This window comes from Belonocnema kinseyi, chromosome 2 (genome assembly GCF_010883055.1).
Source record: "Belonocnema kinseyi isolate 2016_QV_RU_SX_M_011 chromosome 2, B_treatae_v1, whole genome shotgun sequence".
Classification (NCBI taxonomy): Eukaryota; Metazoa; Arthropoda; class Insecta; order Hymenoptera; family Cynipidae; genus Belonocnema; species Belonocnema kinseyi.
The window spans coordinates 92,823,315-92,842,344 of record NC_046658.1 but is presented as its reverse complement, the minus strand read 5'-3'; the positions used below and the strand labels follow the sequence as shown (position 1 = coordinate 92,842,344).

Below are 19,030 nucleotides of genomic sequence, written 5' to 3'. Positions count from 1 at the left end.
GAAAAATCGACTTTTAAATCCTATACTATGTTAAATACTATGTTCAAAATGATTTTTTTGAGAAAATTCAAATATTCTGTTAAAAATGATCTGGATTTGATGTCAAATTTAACAATTTGCTTAAAAATTCAAATAATTTATTGAAAATTAATATTTTTGTAGAAAATTTCTATTTTTGGGTTGAGGAATCAACTAATTGGTTATGAGTGTTGAACTACTTGTTAAAAATTCATATTTTTTTGTTAAAAATTGTAATGCTTTGTAGAAAATTCAATTTTTTAGGTTGGAAATTAAACATTTGGGTAAAAAATGTACATATTTGGTCGAAAATGAACTTTTTTTGTTGAAAATTGATATTTTCAAGTTGAAAATTAAACTGTTTAAAATTCAAATTCGGCATTTAGGTTCTAAATTCAGCAATTTGATAGGAAACGTAACTATTTGCTTGAAAATTGAAATAGTTTATTGAAAATTAACTTTGTGACGGTAAATTCATATTTTCTAGTTTAAAATTCAACAATTTGTTTATTTCTTGACTGAAAAATCGGTTTTAGTCGTAAATGTAACTAATTTCTTTAAAATTTCGAAAACGGTCTATACCAATTTTTTAAAAGGCGTCTCACTCTAACTTCCTAACATAAAAGCAAAAATCCCCTGACATATGCACAACCTGCTTTTCCCTAACCGCTGGACAAACCCTCGTTTCGGAAATAATCGTATTCTTAGTTTCTTACCTATGAGAAATGGAAGTTTTGAATTTTTGTCGTCAACGTGAAAACGATGAGGTACATCTTCATTTGGTTCTGGTTCTTCTTTCAGGTTTTCAGAAACAATTTCTGATGATCCACATTCTTCTCTTGATGGTTCAGATTTTATTGGAAGAGAAACCAGTATTTCATCATTTTCAAACTGGAATCCATCAGAAGGTTCCAAATCCTCTTCTGGCACCTCGGGTTTCGGAAAAACGCTAATTTCGGTTCCACTTCCGGTTGAAAATGGCAGTTTCGAATTCTGAGAATCGGCATGCGAGCGATGTTTTACATTTTCGGATCCTCCAGATTCCGTTTTTGATTGTCCAATTCCCTTTTTTTGATTATCAGGCTTGGATATACCAGAAACTTGTATTTTCGTTAAAACATAAACTGACCATCCATCAGGGACTTTCCCACAGTCACAAGGTCCTGATGGCGACGGAGTCGTCAAATTAGTTTTTTTATCAATGAGACTTTGGCCACTGATTGAAAAATCGTAGTGACTTATAAAATCGATGCCAAGGATTGGCTTACTGACGTCAATAACAGCAAATTTCCAGTCGTATCTGTTTGGTAATCCAATGTCCAAAGTCCGGGTCGTCCATCCCAGAATCGGGAAAATTTCTCCACATCCTTTGAGGACAAAAGAACCATCAAAAGGTTCCAAATCCTCTTCTTTCACCTCGGATTTTGGGAAAACACTAACTTGTGCAGCAATACCGATTAAAAATGGCAGTTTCGAATTCTTATCGTCAACGTGCAAACGATGTTTTACATCGAACCGTTTCTTCTTCGAATAATTTTTCTTTTCTGCAACGTTGCGATCCATTCCGGGATTTGTGTTATAGTTTTCCTCTTTCGTTGTTTTTGATTTTCGTGAACGATGCCTTCTGAATGGTCTCGAATTTCCACGGAAACCTCTAAAACTTGTATGATTTCTAGAGTTCCGATCAAAAGTTGGAAGATTTTGTCTGGAAGGTCCAGAATTTTCACTTGAAGTACCAGGCCTCGGTTGTACTTCTCGCCGATTTTCAGATCTCGAAATCGGTTCTACAACTAAGGAAGTAAATGTGGGCCAACCAGACACGCGATTTCCACATCCGCAAGGAAAACTGGGCGCAGGCGTTGATATTTTCGTTCGCGTGTCAAAAAGGCCGAAATATCCCATTTTTAGTTGCTGGACAAGGCCAAACTTATGTAGAAAATCGAGACCAATTATTGGCATACCTGACGTGATGACTGCAAATTTCCAAGTGAATTCTCGACCTGTTCCAAAATCTAATTTCCGGGTCGTCCAACCGAGAACTTGTGCAACATCTTCGCAGTTTCCATGGAGCTCAACAGATCCATCAAAAGGTTCTAGATTCTCACCACTCAATTTTGATTTGGGGAAAACGCTAATTTCTGAAGCAGCGCCAATTAGGAATGGGATTTTTGAAATTTTATCAGTGACATGATTTCGGTGATTCACACTTCTTTTGGAAATTGCGGTCACATAAGGCCAGCCATCATTAGAGTTTTCATTTCTGTGACACTCGCAAGCGACTGTTGAAATTCTCATAGTTTCCAGTCCCGTTTCGGGATTTTCGAGGCACATTTTCTCGAAATTAAACTTTAGACGAAAATGCGACAAAAAATCCCTTCCGATTATCGGCCTCTCGAAACCTACAAGTGTGAACTTCCAGGAGAAGAGCTTTCCTAATCCAAGGTCGATTTCACGCGTGATTTGGCCAAAAGTGTGGATAATCGAACCGGAATTGTTCACAAGAACTTGGCTCTGTTCAATTTCCTCGGAATTTTCCGCAACGAGATATTTGGGAAAGAGACTTACTTGAGCATCTGGGGCGATGAGAAATTGAATGTTAGTTTTTTGGTCAGTTACGACAAGACGAGATGGCTTGGGACATCGACGATCTGTTGCCACAAGTGTACGATTTTTCTTTTGTTTCCAATTCTTTCGAACCCGACTGCCTTCCATTTTTCTGTTTTTTTTTTCAACAACACAATTTATACTTTTTTTTATGTTTATTCACAACAACAATGTGCACAAATCTCAACAATGTAATCACAAAGAAAAACAAAATGGTGATGAAAAAGTGGAATTTTGGGAAACAAATGAAATTCGTATCGAGATTCGAGACATCGAGTTTCATTGACGAATCGCTCGAAATAAAAATGGCGGCAAATTTCAAAGAAAGTCCTTTAATTATGTTGAAATCTGTTTAAAAAAATTGGTGAAACAAAATATAAAGATTACGAATTGTCTGCACCATCAATTTATTTCTGAATTTTTCTAAATCGTTTAACCAACAATAAGATTTTCGGGGAAATTAAAAATTATTTAGGTTTTATTTTAGAAGATTAATTTTAGGTCGAGATTTCAAAATAATTTAGAAAAATGATCTTAAAGAATGTTTGATTTATTTTTTATTTTTTAAGATTCCATAAATTTTTGGGTAGAATACAGAAGATTTTGAAGCAAAAATGTATAATTTTACCAGGTTAAAAAATTTGAGTAAGTTTAAGAGATATTTAAGACTTTTGAAAGATTTTAAGCAATATTAGACTTGAAATCACTTAAAATTTTGTTAACAAAATGTAGATTCTTCAAAATTTCAAATATAAAATTTAGAAGTATTTTAGGAATTCTCCACGGTTTCAAGAAAATAATTTTTTTAATGATTCCTGGAAAAAACTTTAAGAAAAATTCGAATTGTTTAAAATAATGTTTTAAAAAGTATTGCAAAGCTTTAAAAATAATCTAAATGTAAAAAAAGAATCTGAAAGATTCTAAGACGATTTTTTTTTTATTTTGCAGAATTTAAAAAAAATAGGAAAAATTGAAATCATTTTTAAAAAATATTTAGAAGTTATGAAAAGCTTCGGAAAATAATCTGAAATTTGAAAACATTTAACAAAAAAAGTTTAAGCAAACTGAAGGTTTGGGATATTTCAAAATAAAATAAGGAAGATTTTTAAGGATTTCGAAGGAATTCAAAATAATCAGTAATTTTTTAAGATTCCCGAGAAAATTTTTAAAGAATTTTTATTTTGACATATTAATTTTAAAAGCATATTTAAAAATATTTTCAAAATTGTCAGCAAAGAAGCTGAAAGCTTTTAAGGCATTTTTTTTTATTTTGCAGAAGTTAAAAAATGTTTCGAAAAATTCGAATTGTTTAAAATGATATTTTCGAAATTTTTAAAAGATCAAAAACTAATTAAAAATTTGTTAAGATTCCTAGAAAAAATTGCATGGATTTTTTGGTTTAAAACTTAATTTTTTAAGAATTTTTTTTTAATTCCAAAAGATGTTTAAAGATGTGGAATAAATCTTGAAGATTTTAAGGCCATTTTTTTTTAATTTGAAAGATTATTCGAAATTTTAGGAATAATTCAAGTCATTTTAAAAATTGTTTGAAGATACATATCTTTCAATAAAAATTGCATCATTTTTGTTTAACTATTTTTGGCAATTGTTTGGTTAAAAATTAATCTGTTTTGGTTAAGGATTCAAAAATTTTGTTGAAAATTCGTCTCGTTTGAATCAATTGCTCTTTTTGATTTAGAATCAAAATCTTCTTAGATTAAAATATTAATTGCGCATTACATTTTTCGTTAAAAATTCAAATATTTGGTTAAAAATGTACTTTTTGTGAAATTTTTGATTTCTGATTTTGATGAAATTTAAAACATTATAAAGACATATATTATTTTTCACTTACCTTTGTTGGAAACTTTAGGAATTTTAGTCAGTCTTACCAAACTAATTAATGTTATATTACGCATATATCTACTTTTCAAAATTAAAACCCTGTCTTAATTAAATAATTACCGTTTAATTAAAATTTTAAACTATTGAATAAAATTCAGGGTGACCGCTGGACCGAGAAACCAGTAAAATCAGGAAATAGCAGTGAGTTTTTTTTGACCGGGAATTTTGTAAAATTTCGGAAAGAGAAATTTATCTAATTACTTGAAATGTGATAAGTTTCATATCATATTATTATAATGCATGTTTAAATAAGTTCAATTTTAAGTTTTTCTTTTCAATATATAACTCAATTATTAACTTTTTTAATTGTAAAATTATTCAGTTTGAATAAGTAATTTTACAAGATTCCACTTTAAGAAATTTCGATTTATTGTTTTTTATTTTTTAGAGTCCACTTTCAAATTAAAGCATTTTGGAATGCAATTTTAAAGACCAATCAGTTTAAGATTAAAAGCCTTAAAAATGGTGAATTTAATGAAAAAATAAGTTCATAAGTTAAACAGTTCAAAAATTTCTGGTTAAAAAATATAAATCCGCGCCATCATCAACTATTATTTTCAATGCTCTAAATTAAAACTAAAGACATGTCCCTCTTCTAATTTAATAAAAATTTGAAAATAAAACCTAAAAATTACGCCAAAAAATTTTTCAAATAATAACCAAAATTGGTTCCCTTCGAATTCGATGGAAAATTTTAAAAACAAACCAAAAAATAACTAATATTGGATTTCTTTCGACTTAATAACAATTTTGAAAAACAAAAAAGGGACTTTTCCAATTCAAACAAATTAGAAACAAGAATTTTCTCCCTTCTGACTAAAAAAAGTTTAAAAATAATATCTGAAACTTTTTTTGATCAAAAAAAATTTCAAAATCGAATGCTTTTAATTTAAAATTTTTAAAATCTTACATTTGAAAATGTAGACCTAAAATGGAAAAATTTCAAAGCAAAATATTTTAGAATTGGGCATCGTAAACTGAATGATTTCATAATTAAAAAACGTAACAAATCAACTTAAAATTCAAAATAAAGTTGAGTTTGACCTTATTTTCAAATTTATTATATCAAGTGATAGGATACATTTTTCTTCTAAAACTTCGTTAAATTCCAGATGAAAAAATAAATCAACATATTCCAATTCAGACAAAAAAATAAATAACCAAAATCTCGTCCCTTCCAACTAAATAAAAATATTAAAAATTTCACTTTTCAAAGTCAGAAAAGTGATTGAAAATAGTAGTAGAAAGAAAATCTGAAAAAGTAATTATGTCAGTGAGCCATTTAAATTGATTTATTAATTATATGTAAAAAAATATTTTCTCGATTTAGTAATTTTAAATATTTTCACTCAGATTAGAAGAATATTTAGTCAATTTCAGAAAAGTTAGACTTTTTAAACATTGATTAAGTTAAAAAATAAAAGGCAACATATTTACAAACGCAAAAAATCTTTTACATTGAGTGAAATAACACTTTTAAAACTTCTAGATACAACTCCATAAAAAATGTCGTTTATACTTGCAGGATTCTACTAGTTTTCTATAGATACGTTCTAGATGTCTTTTTTACTCCCAAGGAGTTGCAGATCATTCTAATATCCTCTTAAATATTTTCCGAACTTTCAACTGGACCTGAAAGGCATGAAGTTCGATTATTTAAAGTCCAAATCGGACTAAATTGGTGAGAAGTAATAATTCCGGTTTTCCTTACTCGGTAATTCTGTTTTTAAATAATCATCTTCATCCGATGATGTGCTATCTTCCATCGTTCCTCGCCGCATTCTATTAGGAGACGCTTTATTCGTCCACTTGAACTTGATTCCCATGGAAGAAATATCTGGCCAGAAATGTCTCGCTTGACATTCGCAAAAATCAGTCGATCCAACAACAGTCTTCGAAGTCACTTCATCGAAAACGCTTCTACCTTTGTACGATACTACAAAATCGTAGTGATGAAGAAAATCATTTGCAAGAAGCGGCCTGCCGATATTTATTACAGCGAATTTCCAAAAGAAGTATCTTCCCAAACCAAAGTCCAATTTTCGATTAATCCAGCCATGAACTGCAACAACCGAACCATTCATCTGAACAAGATCAAAAGAATTATCGAAGGGTTCAATATCTTCTTTATTCGCCTCTGATTCCGGGAAAACACTCATTTTCGCTCCAGATAAAAGATACGGCATTCCAGTTTCTCTCTCGACAAGAATTATTCGTCCTTCTTTCGGACAACGATCATCAGAGCAGTGAGTAACGTTATTATCAAGTTTCGTCTGAACAGGAAACTCTTCCGAAGCTAAGTCTAATTTTCTTAAAAACATCAAGACAGGAAAATCAAAAGTATCTCCACAGTCACAAGATCCTGTGTATTTTGAAGTTTCCATTTTTGTCTCCGGATCGACAAGTCGGGGATATTCCGTTCTATGAGTCTTGAGATCAAAGTTCTTTAGAAAATCTAAACCAATTATTGGCCTGAGGGTTTCGGCGACTGCAAACTTCCATTCGAATTCTCGCTCTAATCCAAAATCTATTTTGAGAGTCACATATCCATAAACTGGAAGAACTACTCTGGCGCAATCTATAATTTCCGAATTTTTAGAAACTTCCATAAAGCATCTGGGAATCTGACATCTTGGTACAAAACTAACTTCTGACATTTGCGAGACAAAAAATAACATGTTGGAATTTTTATCTAAAAGGTGAAAATGGTGTTTAATTGTATGTGGAACTAGTCTTATCTTCAGGGAAGTTGATGATGTCAAGTTAGATTCTGGACAATTGCAAGGTTCTGATAGAAATTTAGAAAATCTACCATATTTGTTGTAAATAATCTGCTTTTTATGGTTTATTCCAAGATTAAATTTTTCAAGAAAATTGCGACTTAGGATTGTTTTTGCACTGTCAATTACTGCTAATTGCCAGGAAAACCGTTCTCCTATTCCAATGTCCAATGTTCGGGTTGTCCAGCCAAGAACTGGCACAACCGTTCCATCACATTCGACAATTTCGTAGGAATCCTGACGTGTCTCTAAAGGCTTTTTACCCATTTTTGATGCTGGAAAGACACTAATTTCCGACTGTGTGTCTATCAAAAAAGAAATCTTCGTCTCCTTCTCCGTGATATGAAAACAATGTTTTATAGGAAATTCATGGTCCACCTGTGACAATGTGTTGCTTATTTCAGATATTTTTGCTTCAGTTTTTTCTTCTTTCGATGTTGAAAGTGGGCCTTTTGCAGTTGATGTTGAAGATTCAACTGCGGTGCTTTCTTCTTCCTCTGCTTTAGTTTGGGTGTCATCTTCAGTCGATTTCACCTTTTTTTTAGATCTTCTTCGTTTGGATGGTGTAGAATTGTTGTCGGATAATGCCAGTTGTGAGTCGTCTAGAAAGGTGAAAGAATAATTGAGAAGTTTTTTTTTGTATTTAAAATAATAGATGAATTATCAACAAAAGAGTTGAGTTTTCACACGAAAAAGTGGAACGTTTTTTTAAAAAGTTGACTATACAAACCCTAAAGGATGAATATTCCATCAAAAGTTAAATTTTCAACAAAAACAGAGTAAATGTTTAAACAAATAGTTGAGCTTTCAAGCAAGAGAAATTAGTTTTCAACAAAATAGTTTAATTTTGAACGAAATAATTGAATTTTTAACCGAAAAAGATGAATTTTCAAACAAATGTTCCAATTTACAAAAAAATAAAAAAAACTTCAATTAAAAACCAAATAGTTGAATTTTCAAGACAAACAGAAGAATTTTTTAGAAGACGCAGTTGAAGTTTTATCACAAACTTTCAGTTTCTACCATGAAAGGTGACCTTTTTACCAAAAAAGATGAATTTTCAATAAAAAAATATCCTTTTCAACCAAGAAAGTTTAATTCTCAATATAAAAATATAATACAGTAGACTCTACGACACTTCTCGTTTTCGGGGCTGTAGGGGAAGCGAACAGGAGTTGTCAGATAACCCTCTCTCCTGCGTCAAGCCGCGTTCGGCGCAGTAACAGTGATCCCAATTTTGCCATGTTTAGCTACTGCGCTTGCCCGGTGCAACGACCCTCATTGGTCGCTTTTGGCGCGCAATTAAAACCAAAGAGAATTAACTATTATTAAAATGAAAATATATACTTATTATCAATTGCACATTAATATCAGAAATTACGCAAATTGTGATTTAAGGTGAGAGCAAGATAATAACTCGTACATTTTTTATAATTAATAGTTTTTGTTTATTTCAAAGACTAACTTTTATTTCACCAACGAATTTTTAAATAAATATGTTTTTTAAATTTAATATAATATCTATGAATATTCAAATAATTTTATGTAAAAATTGTTAGTGCAAAAAATAATAATACTAGTTAAATACCTGAAAATCACGTTTTTAGCTCAGAACAGTTATTTTTAATTCAGAGAAGCCAAATAATGAAGCTCATAATGAGAAAAAAGGAACACAAATCATCATTTCTGATTATAAAAATCTAGCCAATGTCTTTTGGTACTAAAAAATGCGGCTATTTCTACCAATATTTCGCTATATACATGGCTCGTTGGATAAAGCTTTTTATTTCTCAAAAACCTTTGTCAATGCAATATAAATTCATCTTTCGAATTGATTGTTTACCAAATATACGCGTTGGTATTTTTTTCTAACCATACACCACAAATCACGTTATTTCTGATATTGATGGACAATTTACAATCATAATATATTTTAATTTCAATAATTGTTAATTACGCCGGTTTGAACCACGCGCCAACAGCGACCAATGAGAGTTGTTTCGCCGGGCAAGCGCAGTAGCTCAACATGCCAAATTTGGGATCACTGCGCAGAAGGCGTAGCCGGCCCCGGCCACGTATGCGTGCGCGTGAGATGAGGCAAGGAGCGAGGAGAAGCGAACGAAGGAGAAATCGGAAAACGAGAAGTGTCGTAGAGTCTACTGTAATTGATATTTAAACCAAAAAGATTTTTATTTTAAGTAGAAAATATTTCAAATCAATAAAACAAGACGAGTTTTCAAAAAGATTTTTCTTTTTCAACGCAGATAGATTTCAGATGAATTATCAGCATCAAAATATAAATGACTTTTCAACTAAAGAATCCAAATTTTCAACAAAGAAGATGATTTTTCTAACAAATAGTTGAGTTTTTAACTAAAAAATATAGTTTTTTAACCTGAAATGGAATAGTTAAATGTGCAGTTACAACGATTAATTTTCACCAACAAAAAACTAAGTTGTGACCAAAAATATTTTTATTTTAAATAAAAAAACAGTTCAATTCAATGAAAAGATACAAATTTTTAACAAAAGTGGTTTCTCAACAAAAACACATGGATTCTTAAAGAAAAATCTAATACGTGGTGGATATTGCATAAAAAAATACTTTTTTTATATCAAAAAAACAGTTGAGTTCAACCAAAAAAAAAAAATGTCAACAATTTAGTAGAATTTTCAACCAAAGAAGATTTCAGTTAAATTTTCAACCAAAAAAAAAAGAATTTCTACATAATAGTTGGATTTTTAACTCAAGAATATGAATCTTGAAAAAAAAATTAATTTTCCAGTTTAAAAATGATTAATTTTTAATAAAAAAAATAACCAAAGAAGATAAGTTTCCCAAAGAAAAATAGTTGACATTTCAACCTGACGAGATTTCAGTTTCAAACCTAAAACAGTCAAAATAAAAAAAGAGCAATTTTCAATAAAGTCGTTGAATCCTCAACCAAAACTGATTAATTTAACTGTTTTTATTTTTTTGTTTAGAGTTCATTTCTTTCATTGAAAAAAAACTGTTTAATTGAACATTTTTTGTTGATAGAAAATTCGTCTGGTTGAAAGTAACGTTTTTACTTAAGTTGAAAATTAATTTTTTTGAGATGAAGCTATAACTATTCCATTTTCGTTGGTAATTTGTATTTTTTGTTGAAAATTAATTAATTTATCTGGAAACTCGTTTTATCAATTATTTGGTCGAGAATTAACTGTCTTAACTGAAAACTCAATTCTATTTTATTCTTTTATTAATAATTAAGGTTCCTAAATATGATTTTCAAGAGTGTAATCCTTTTTTTATCTCGTTAGTTTATTTTTTGTATCGTCTTTGTGGTTATATCTCAAATCTGATGCATAAAGAAAATTATTCTCTAATTCTAGATTCCTGGGGCCAAAAAAGCCTTATGTACACTCCTTTGTTAATAATAATTATTACAATAATGTGTACTGATTTTTTAAGCGGCATATTTAAATCTCGTTTCACATGAATAATAAAATTACGAGTTTATTAAAAACAATTTCCGTATTTAAGAATCGGATTTAAAGAAGATTTTTTTATCTTTTGAGATATATTCTTATTATTTCTTTGATATAGTTTCAATATAAATAAACCAATTTAAAGGAGATTTCTAAGGAATTTTAGAGATTTTTAAAGAGATTTCAAGATGTTTAAGGCTCCAATTTAGGATTTTTAAAAAGCTATAAGGGTTTTTCTAAGCGAATTAATAAATGTCAAGGAATTTCTAATGATTTTAATGATTTTGAGCGGTTATTTAAAAAATTGCATACAGTTCTGAGGAATTTCATAAGATTTAGAAGGATTTTGTGGGACCTGTAAGGTTTTATGATATTTTAAAGGATTATAAGGAATTTTCAACATAGTTCCAGAATTAAAAAATGTTTGAAGAAATTTTACTCGGAATTTAAAATATTTTAGGATATTTAAAAATATTTGAAAGAAACTTTATTTAAAAAATAATTTTCTTTTTGCAAAAATAAACTTAAAAGTGACCGATTTACATGTGCTTGAATCTCTGAACGTTCAAATGAAGATTTTTTACTGGTGACTTTATAAACCAGAAAGTCCTCAAATTTGTGTACTTTCATATTGGAAATAATTTATTATTGAAGCAGAGTTATAATGCATAGTTTAAATATCAGTTGGAACAATATTCACGGATAACATCCTCATATTCTTTTACCTAAAAGATATTTTTTGGACAGGAATTGTTTAAATACAACTTTTTTTAGAACGTACGTGGTGTATTGACATTTTTATCAACTATTTTTTTAATTTGATAACCTTACATTTACGTCAATGGTGTTTCCGCTGGTAGCTCGGGTGAGGAACGAGATGAAATGAGATTAGATGAGACGATACAAACAAAAAGGAGAATGATATTCTCAGTTTTTGAGAATACTTCTCGGACGGAAAAAGTGACGAATATGTACTCACCTTTTATTGCAGCTGCTTCGCTGACTAACACTGATTCTTCTTCTATACGATTAGGCTTTTCCTTTATCGGAACTTTCATGAAGTTAACAAAAGTTGGCCATCCGTCATTGATGCTTCCACAATCACAAGGTCCATCAGGAGGTGGAGCCGTTATTTTTGTCTCAAGATCTAGGAGACCTCCAGTGTGAAATGAAAGCCCAAAGTGGCTTATGAAGTCCCAGCCAAGTATTGGCTTACCGATGTTAATGAGAGCAAATTTCCAGGTGAATTTTCTTCCCAGTCCGATATCTATGACCTGTGTCGTCCATCCGAAAATCTTTTCTATTTTTCCAAAACCACCGGAAACTTCAAAGGAACCATCAAACGGCTCTCTTCTTTCTTTTCTCACTCTTTCCTGTGGAAAGACACTGAGTTCGGACTCAGTTCCTATGAGAAAGTGCAATTTGGTTTCTATATCGGTTACATGAAAACGATGTTTTATATTAAATTTGTTATCCAAATTCGAGACATTTCTGTTGCTTGTCTGAAGTTCCTCTTTTAGCTTATCTTGAGAATTCTCTTTTTTGGGTGATGTAAGCTTTTTAATGATTGTTCCAGATTCTTCTCTTGCATTCCTAGAATCCTCTTTTAGATTAGATTTGCTATCCTGTTTCAAGGAATTTTTGTTATTTTCTTGAGGTTGATCCTGGGATTTATCTTGAGAATTTTCATTTTTGGGTGATGTAGATTTTTTATTGACTGCTTTAGATTCATCTCTTTCGTTCCTATAATCCTCTTTGAGATTAGATCTGTTCTCAAGTTTCGAGGAATTTCTGTTGTTTGCCCGAGGTTGATCCTTTAGTTTATATTGAGGATTTTCATTCTTGGGTGATGCGGATTTTTTATTGATTGATCCCGATTCTTCTCTTGCATTCTCTTTTAAATTAGACTTATTATCCAGTTTCGAGGAATTTCTGTTATTTGCCCGAGGTTGATCCTTTGTTTTATCTTGAGGATTTTCGTTTTTGGGTGATGTCGATTTTTTATTGACTGCTTCAAATTCGTCTCTTTCATTCTTATAATACTCTTTTAAATTTGATTTGATATCCAGTTTCGAAGAATTTGCCTTACTTGCCCGAGGTTGATCCTTTGCTTTATCTTTAAAATTTTCGTTTCTGGGTGATGCTGATTTTTCACTGACTGATCCAGATTCTTTTGTTGCACTTCTAGAATCCTCTTTTAGATTAGACCTGATACCCAGATTTAAAGAATGTTTGCTGATTGTTCGAGGTTGCTCCTTAACTTTATCATGCGGATTTTCATTTCTGGGTAATGTCGATTTTTTATTGTTTGATCCGAATTCATTTCCTGCATTTCTAGAATCTTCTTTTAGATTATATTTGTTATCCAGTTTCATGAAATTTCTATTGCTCCCCCTAGGTGGTTTTTCCACCGGTTTAGATATTTCTTCTTTTTCTCTAAACATCTCTAAACGATCTTGTTGAGTTTCTTTGAAATTTTGATTAGGTGATTCGATACTTCGCTTATCTATAGAAATTTTATTAGACTCTTTAGGATTTTGTGTAAATGGTGTAGGAATTTTTTCGACTGGTTGTAACACTCTCGAACTTTGACTAAAAGGTTTAAGGTTCTGATTGAAGGGTTGAGGATACTGATTGGACTCTTTAGAACTTTGGCTCAAGGGTTCAGTACTTTTATTCAGCAGTTCGAGCTCTCTAAAGCGTTGATGAAACGTCTTAGGATTCCGAGTGAAAGGTTCAGGATATTGATCAAACTTTGTAGATTTTTCATTGACTGGTTCAAGATCTGCTTCAGATAATTCAGATGATTTCAATGTTTCTGATTTTTCTTTGGTTAATTGAAACCCTCTCGAATTTTGACTGAAGGGTTTAAGAGTCCCATTCGAAGCTTCAGAATTGGGACTGGACTCTTTAAGATTCTGATTACTTTTCCTCAATGGTTCAGTATTTTCTTTCGACGATTGGACCTCCGTTAAAAGTTCCTTAAATACTGACGACGGTTCAGTATTGTGTTCAGGGCATGCTGGAATCAAAAAACATGACTTGGGCCAACCTTCTCGAAAATGTCCACAGTCGCAAGGGCCAGAAGGTGCAGGAGTTGCCATATTTGTTTCAGAATCAAAAAGACTCAAATATCCCATTTTTAACTGTTGCGTGAGGCCAAAATAGTTTATAAAATCAAAACCAATTATTGGTTTATCGATATCGATGACTGCGAACTTCCAAGTAAATTCTCGTCCCAAACCAAAATCCAATTTTTGAATATTCCAGCCTAAAACATGTGCAACTTTTCCAGAGAGCCAATGGAGTTCAAACGAACCATTAAAAGGCTCCAAATCCTCGTCGTTCACCTCTGATTTCGGAAAAACGCTAACTTGTGAAGAAAACCCAACAAGAAATGCCTTGTTTGAATTTTTATCTATGATATGGTTCCGATGTTTTATTGACCTTTTAAAAATCGCTGTTATATTCGGCCAACCATCGTCAGAATTATCATTTCTGTGACATTCACAAGCCACTGTCGAAATTCTCGTTGTTTCGAGCCCGGCTTCCACGTTCATGAGACACATTCTCTGGAAATTTATCTGAAGTTGAAAATGCGACAGAAAATCCCGGCCGATTATTGGTCTCTCGAAATTTACCAGTGTGAATTTCCAGGAGAAGAGTTTACCTAATCCAAGGTCTATTGTGAGAGTTATTTGACCGGAGGTGTAAATAATCGTACCTGAACTGTCAACAAGAACATCGCTATGTTCAATGCGATTATTGATATCCTTGGAATTTTCTTCAATGAGAAATTTTGGAAAGAGACTTACTTGAGCATCGGGGGCAAGGAGAAACGGAATGTCTGTTTTTTTGTCGGTGACGATGAGACGATGTGGTTTTGAACAGCGAGGATCGACTTTCTTGATTTCGGATGTTTCTTGGCTCGGTATTCGTGTTTCGTTTATTGGCCTTTTCTTCTTTCCACGATACCTGAGACTTTTACCCCCCATTGTTTTTTCGATGACGAAGCACTGGAGAATTTTACTGGTTATTCGCACAAAAAAATCAGAAACAAAGGGTGAAAAACACCGACAATGAAAACAACAGAATCTCTCGATGTGGCGCCAACTGGAATGGACACAGCTGAACCAGCTGTACCAGCTTACAGCATGGCGATATTTCCGGCATTTAAAAGTTCAGAACTTTATTTAAGGTTCTGTGATTTCAGGGATTGAAATATCAGTTGCGTTATATAAAAAATATGATTTTTTATGATATACAAGGGATTAAAATTTACGAAAAAGAATTATTTTGACAATAATTTTTGGAACTAAATGTATTCTTACTGACGCTTCTTAACCATTTCTTTTAAAGTTTGAATTTTAATCAATCATGGCCTTTTTTTGAGGAAGACAATCCGTATAACTCTACTGTTTCCAATTCTGAAAATAACTTCACGGATCACAGAGCAAAAAGAGTTAAAAAAAGGAAAAAGGGTAATTTCTTCACAAAAATTCTTATTATAAGAAATTGCTGGATAAGAGAACCTAATCTGGATCAAGGGTCCATATGCGGACCACTATGGTTTTAACCATATATTCGTGTAATTATAAAAACGAATTTTATGGAATGTTTAGTTAAACTATGAGGTGAAATTTTGAATCGAAATTGAGGCATAACGCAGCACTATCATAAACAAAATATACATTTTTTCAGTAAATAAATGAGGTTTATACAAACTCGCGTTAGTTGCAAAATGCGGAAATTATATGCAAAATAGCGTAAAATTCTTTGAAATCTTGTAAAATAACTTAAAATCTTCCAAATCATTTGAAATTTTTATATGTCCTTCACATCCCTTTAAATTGTTGAAATATATACAAATCCGTTAAAATGAAATTTAATTTATATCCTACAGTTCTCTAGAATTTCGCTAAAATCCCTTGAAATGTTCGGAACTCCTAAAAATCCAATGAAATACGTAGAAATCCTTTTAAATGCCACGAATATAAATTAAATTAAAATAATTAATTAAATTTCTCTTCAAAACCCATCTAAATCAAATGAATTTTTACTTTCTAATATTAAAAACATAAACTGTTTAAAAATGCATTTAATGACATTTTTAAATATTATGAGTTCTAAACATTTTTCGAAAGAGTTAAATAATTTAAGAAATTATTCATTCTAGATTAGATATTTTTGAAAAAATTCTTACTTTCGTAATTTTTCTTTTCATACATGTCAATACTTTTTGCCAACATATTTTACTATTAACATTTTCAAATTATACATTAAGCAATAATACAATTTTTAATACCAATTTTTAGTTTATTGTTCGTCTCAAAGAAACACTCAGAAAGACGTTTGTTTAAATTCTGATAAATCTTTACATTAATTAAATATTTCAGTGTTTTAAATTAATATTTTCGAAAAGGAATTTTAATCTAAAATCATAAAGTTTAGAAGAGGTAAGTGAAATCATGCGAATACATTTTTTCTGTACTTTTTTCTATATTTTTAAATACATTTTTCAATTGTTTTTACATTTTTAATTTTGTACAAATAAATATTTTGGCAATAAAACAACTATTTTCTTATAAATAATTCAATTTTATCCCAAATTTCTCCTTTGCAAATTACATCATTTTGAGGTGATAAAATAAATATGGCAAATGATAAATAAAAGACTATATTGTAGAAATGTAATCCCAGAAATATTTTTTCTTAATAACAATTAACCGCCGTCAATCTAGCGGTTTTAAAGTAGGTTTAAGACGTTACGCTTTACACAAGAAATCTGTGATTTTAAACAAAAATCATTTATTTTCAAGGGAGATTTACCATTTAGAAAATTGATTTTCACGTAACCTTAGTGTTTTTCATCAGTAATTATTGGCTTAAGGAATTATTTTTCAAAGAATAGTTACAATTTTCCAATTTTCTACAACTTTAGGTTATTTTTAGGTAGAAGCGCACTGGCAACTTTTGGCGCCCATACAGCATTTTAAAGGTGCCCCAAAAATATTAAACTTAAAAAAAAATTATTTTAGATTGAAAAGGAAGGAGAAAAAAATATTTCCAATATTACGCAGGATTTGTACAAATATAAATTGCAATATTATAGTACAGTAATATAGTTGCCTCCAATTTCTTTTTTTCATTTTCTCAAAATTTTATTTCTTTTAAAAAAATATAATGTTCTGGAGACTCATATATAATATTTGTTAAATAAATAACTTTCACATTTTAGGTTGCAAAGGCAAAAGTGAAAACAATATTTTTTCATGAAGTATAGCTTTCTTGCCACTTTTTTATATTCCCTGAAAAAAAATAGAATTACTAAATTCACCTTCGATATGGAAATTTTCTTTATAGATTAATTTAAATTATTTCTAACACATACCAGCATTTTAATCTTTTATTACTTTTAACATTTTCCAATTTATCAATTTATTTTAAATAAAAAGGTGTCTTTTCTACTATAAAAGATGGTTTTTTAACAAATTACTTGAATTTCCAAAAAAATTATTAAATTTTTAAACGTAGTAGTTGAATTTGAACATAAAAAGATAAATTTCCAACAAAAAATTGTAACAGTTTGTATTTCAATCAAAAAAGATGAAATTTACATTAAAAAAATTTTTAACCAAAAAGACGATTTTCCAATAAATTGTTGAACTTTCAAGCCAAAAGTCGAATTTTCTCTACAAAAATTGTTTTTTCACACAAAAAATATGACTTCAGCAAAAAAAACATTTTCCACGAAACTGAAGCATTTTTATCCAACAAACATTAAATTTCAATGCAAGAATTATTTTTTTACCAAATAAGAAGAATTTTTAACTAAAAAAATCAATCTTAAAAAAATAGAAAAGTCATATTTTTAGTTTAAAAAATTAATTTTAAACCAAAGACATAAGCCTTCAATAAAAAAAATTAATGTTTAACATTGTATTTTAAGTTTTACTCAAGTAATTGAATTTTCAATTACAAAAGATTATTTTTCAAAAAAATAGTTAAACTTTCAACCGAAGAGATGAATTTTCTACTAAAAATATGAATCTTCAACAAAAAAATGATTTCTTAACAAAGTACTTCGATCGAATCTTTCTTACAAAATAGTTGAATAATCCAAAAGATATTCCAGTTGAATTTTCATTATTAAATATTAATTTTGCAACCAAAAATAAGATTCTACGAAAAAAATTAATTTTCAACCTAAAACGACGAATTTTTGCAACCAAAAAATGAATTTTTAACAAAATAGTTTAATTTTTTACCAAATAGTTGCATTTTTATCCAAGAAAGATCAAATTTGTACGAAAACAGATGAATTTTTAATAAAAAACGACAAACTATTTTTTATGGTTTAATTTCATTCAGAAAAGATTTGAATTTATTTTTCAATAGCAAACGATACATTTTAAAAAAAATAAAAATTTTCTACAAATCAGTTATACTTTCAACAAAAACGAGTCGAATTTTTCAACCGAACAGCTGCATTTTTATTTAAGAAAAATGAAATTTCTTCTTTAAAAAATGAATTTTAAGAAAAATCTTCAAAAAAAAATAATTAAAATTCATTAAAAGAAGATTTTATTTCACTTTTAAACACAAAAATAAGAATTGTAAGCAATAAATAAATTTTCCGCCAAATAGTCGAATTTTTAACCAAAAAGTGTGTTTTTTTAACAAGATTGTTAAATATTAAACCAAGCAGTTGCGTTTTTTGTCAAAAAAAAAAGAAAAGAAATTTCTACTAAAAACAGATGAATTTTTAAATCAAAAAGACAAATTTTTAAATAAAAAGTGTTCTCATCAAAAAAATATTTCAACACCAAAATTATCAGCAACAAAATATAAATTTTAAACAAATTGAATGAATGGACATAAATTTTTAACAAACACCTTATGTTCTACGAAAAGAGTTAAATTCTTCAAAAAAAAAAGACGAATTTTGAACAAAATAATTTTTATGAATTTGCAAAAATTACGTACATGAGTAAAGGGCCCCCTCCCCCCTTCCGTAACAAATAGTAATAAAATGTTTCTACCCCCCCCCCCCTGAGCTGTTACATAAATTAAGTGCGGTCCTTTATGTAAATTTAATTATTAATCACGACTAAAAACTAAAAGAAATCAATTGCAATTGTTATAAATGGCTATACAAAATATTTACAAATAAATTTAATTATTCCACGTTTTCGAGAGCAGAGAATTTTTTCTTTGAATTTGCATTTAAGAACACTTGTGATTTTTGTCAA

The 19,030-nt window shown here is 29.9% G+C and overlaps 3 protein-coding genes across 3 annotated transcripts in view; all 3 read right to left on the bottom strand.

Moving 5' to 3' along the window:
• The window catches only part of LOC117168564, a 15,346-nt gene extending 12,519 nt beyond the window's left edge, over positions 1–2,827 (bottom strand). Inside the window, exon 1 of the mRNA XM_033354314.1 lies at positions 735–2,827. Within this exon, the coding sequence (XP_033210205.1) occupies positions 735–2,730 (1,996 nt within the window). The 5' untranslated portion in view covers positions 2,731–2,827. The remainder of the gene's footprint in view (positions 1–734) is intronic.
• Positions 1–19,030, bottom strand: part of LOC117168565 (cleft lip and palate transmembrane protein 1-like protein) — a 69,282-nt gene that overhangs the window by 39,877 nt on the left and 10,375 nt on the right. The gene's annotated exons all lie outside the window — the stretch shown is intronic.
• Positions 5,816–14,863, bottom strand: LOC117168563. Its single transcript, XM_033354313.1, has 3 exons — positions 11,758–14,863; positions 6,239–7,909; positions 5,816–6,159 (listed from the first exon to the last, which is right to left on the bottom strand). Exons 1-3 carry the CDS (start codon positions 14,771–14,773, stop codon positions 6,131–6,133), a joined length of 4,716 nt encoding a protein of 1,571 aa, XP_033210204.1. The 5' UTR covers positions 14,774–14,863; the 3' UTR covers positions 5,816–6,130.

Coding starts and splice junctions, on each gene's coding strand:
- LOC117168563 (XM_033354313.1), bottom strand. CDS start 14,773: ATGGGGGGTAAAAGTCTCAGGTATCGTGGAAAGAAGAAAAGGCCAATA. Junction 7,910..11,757: donor CGAAGCAGCTGCAATAAAAG/GTGAGTACATAT, acceptor TCACCTTTCTAG/ACGACTCACAACTGGCATTA. Junction 6,160..6,238: donor TTTAAAAACAGAATTACCGA/GTAAGGAAAACC, acceptor CATGCCTTTCAG/GTCCAGTTGAAAGTTCGGAA.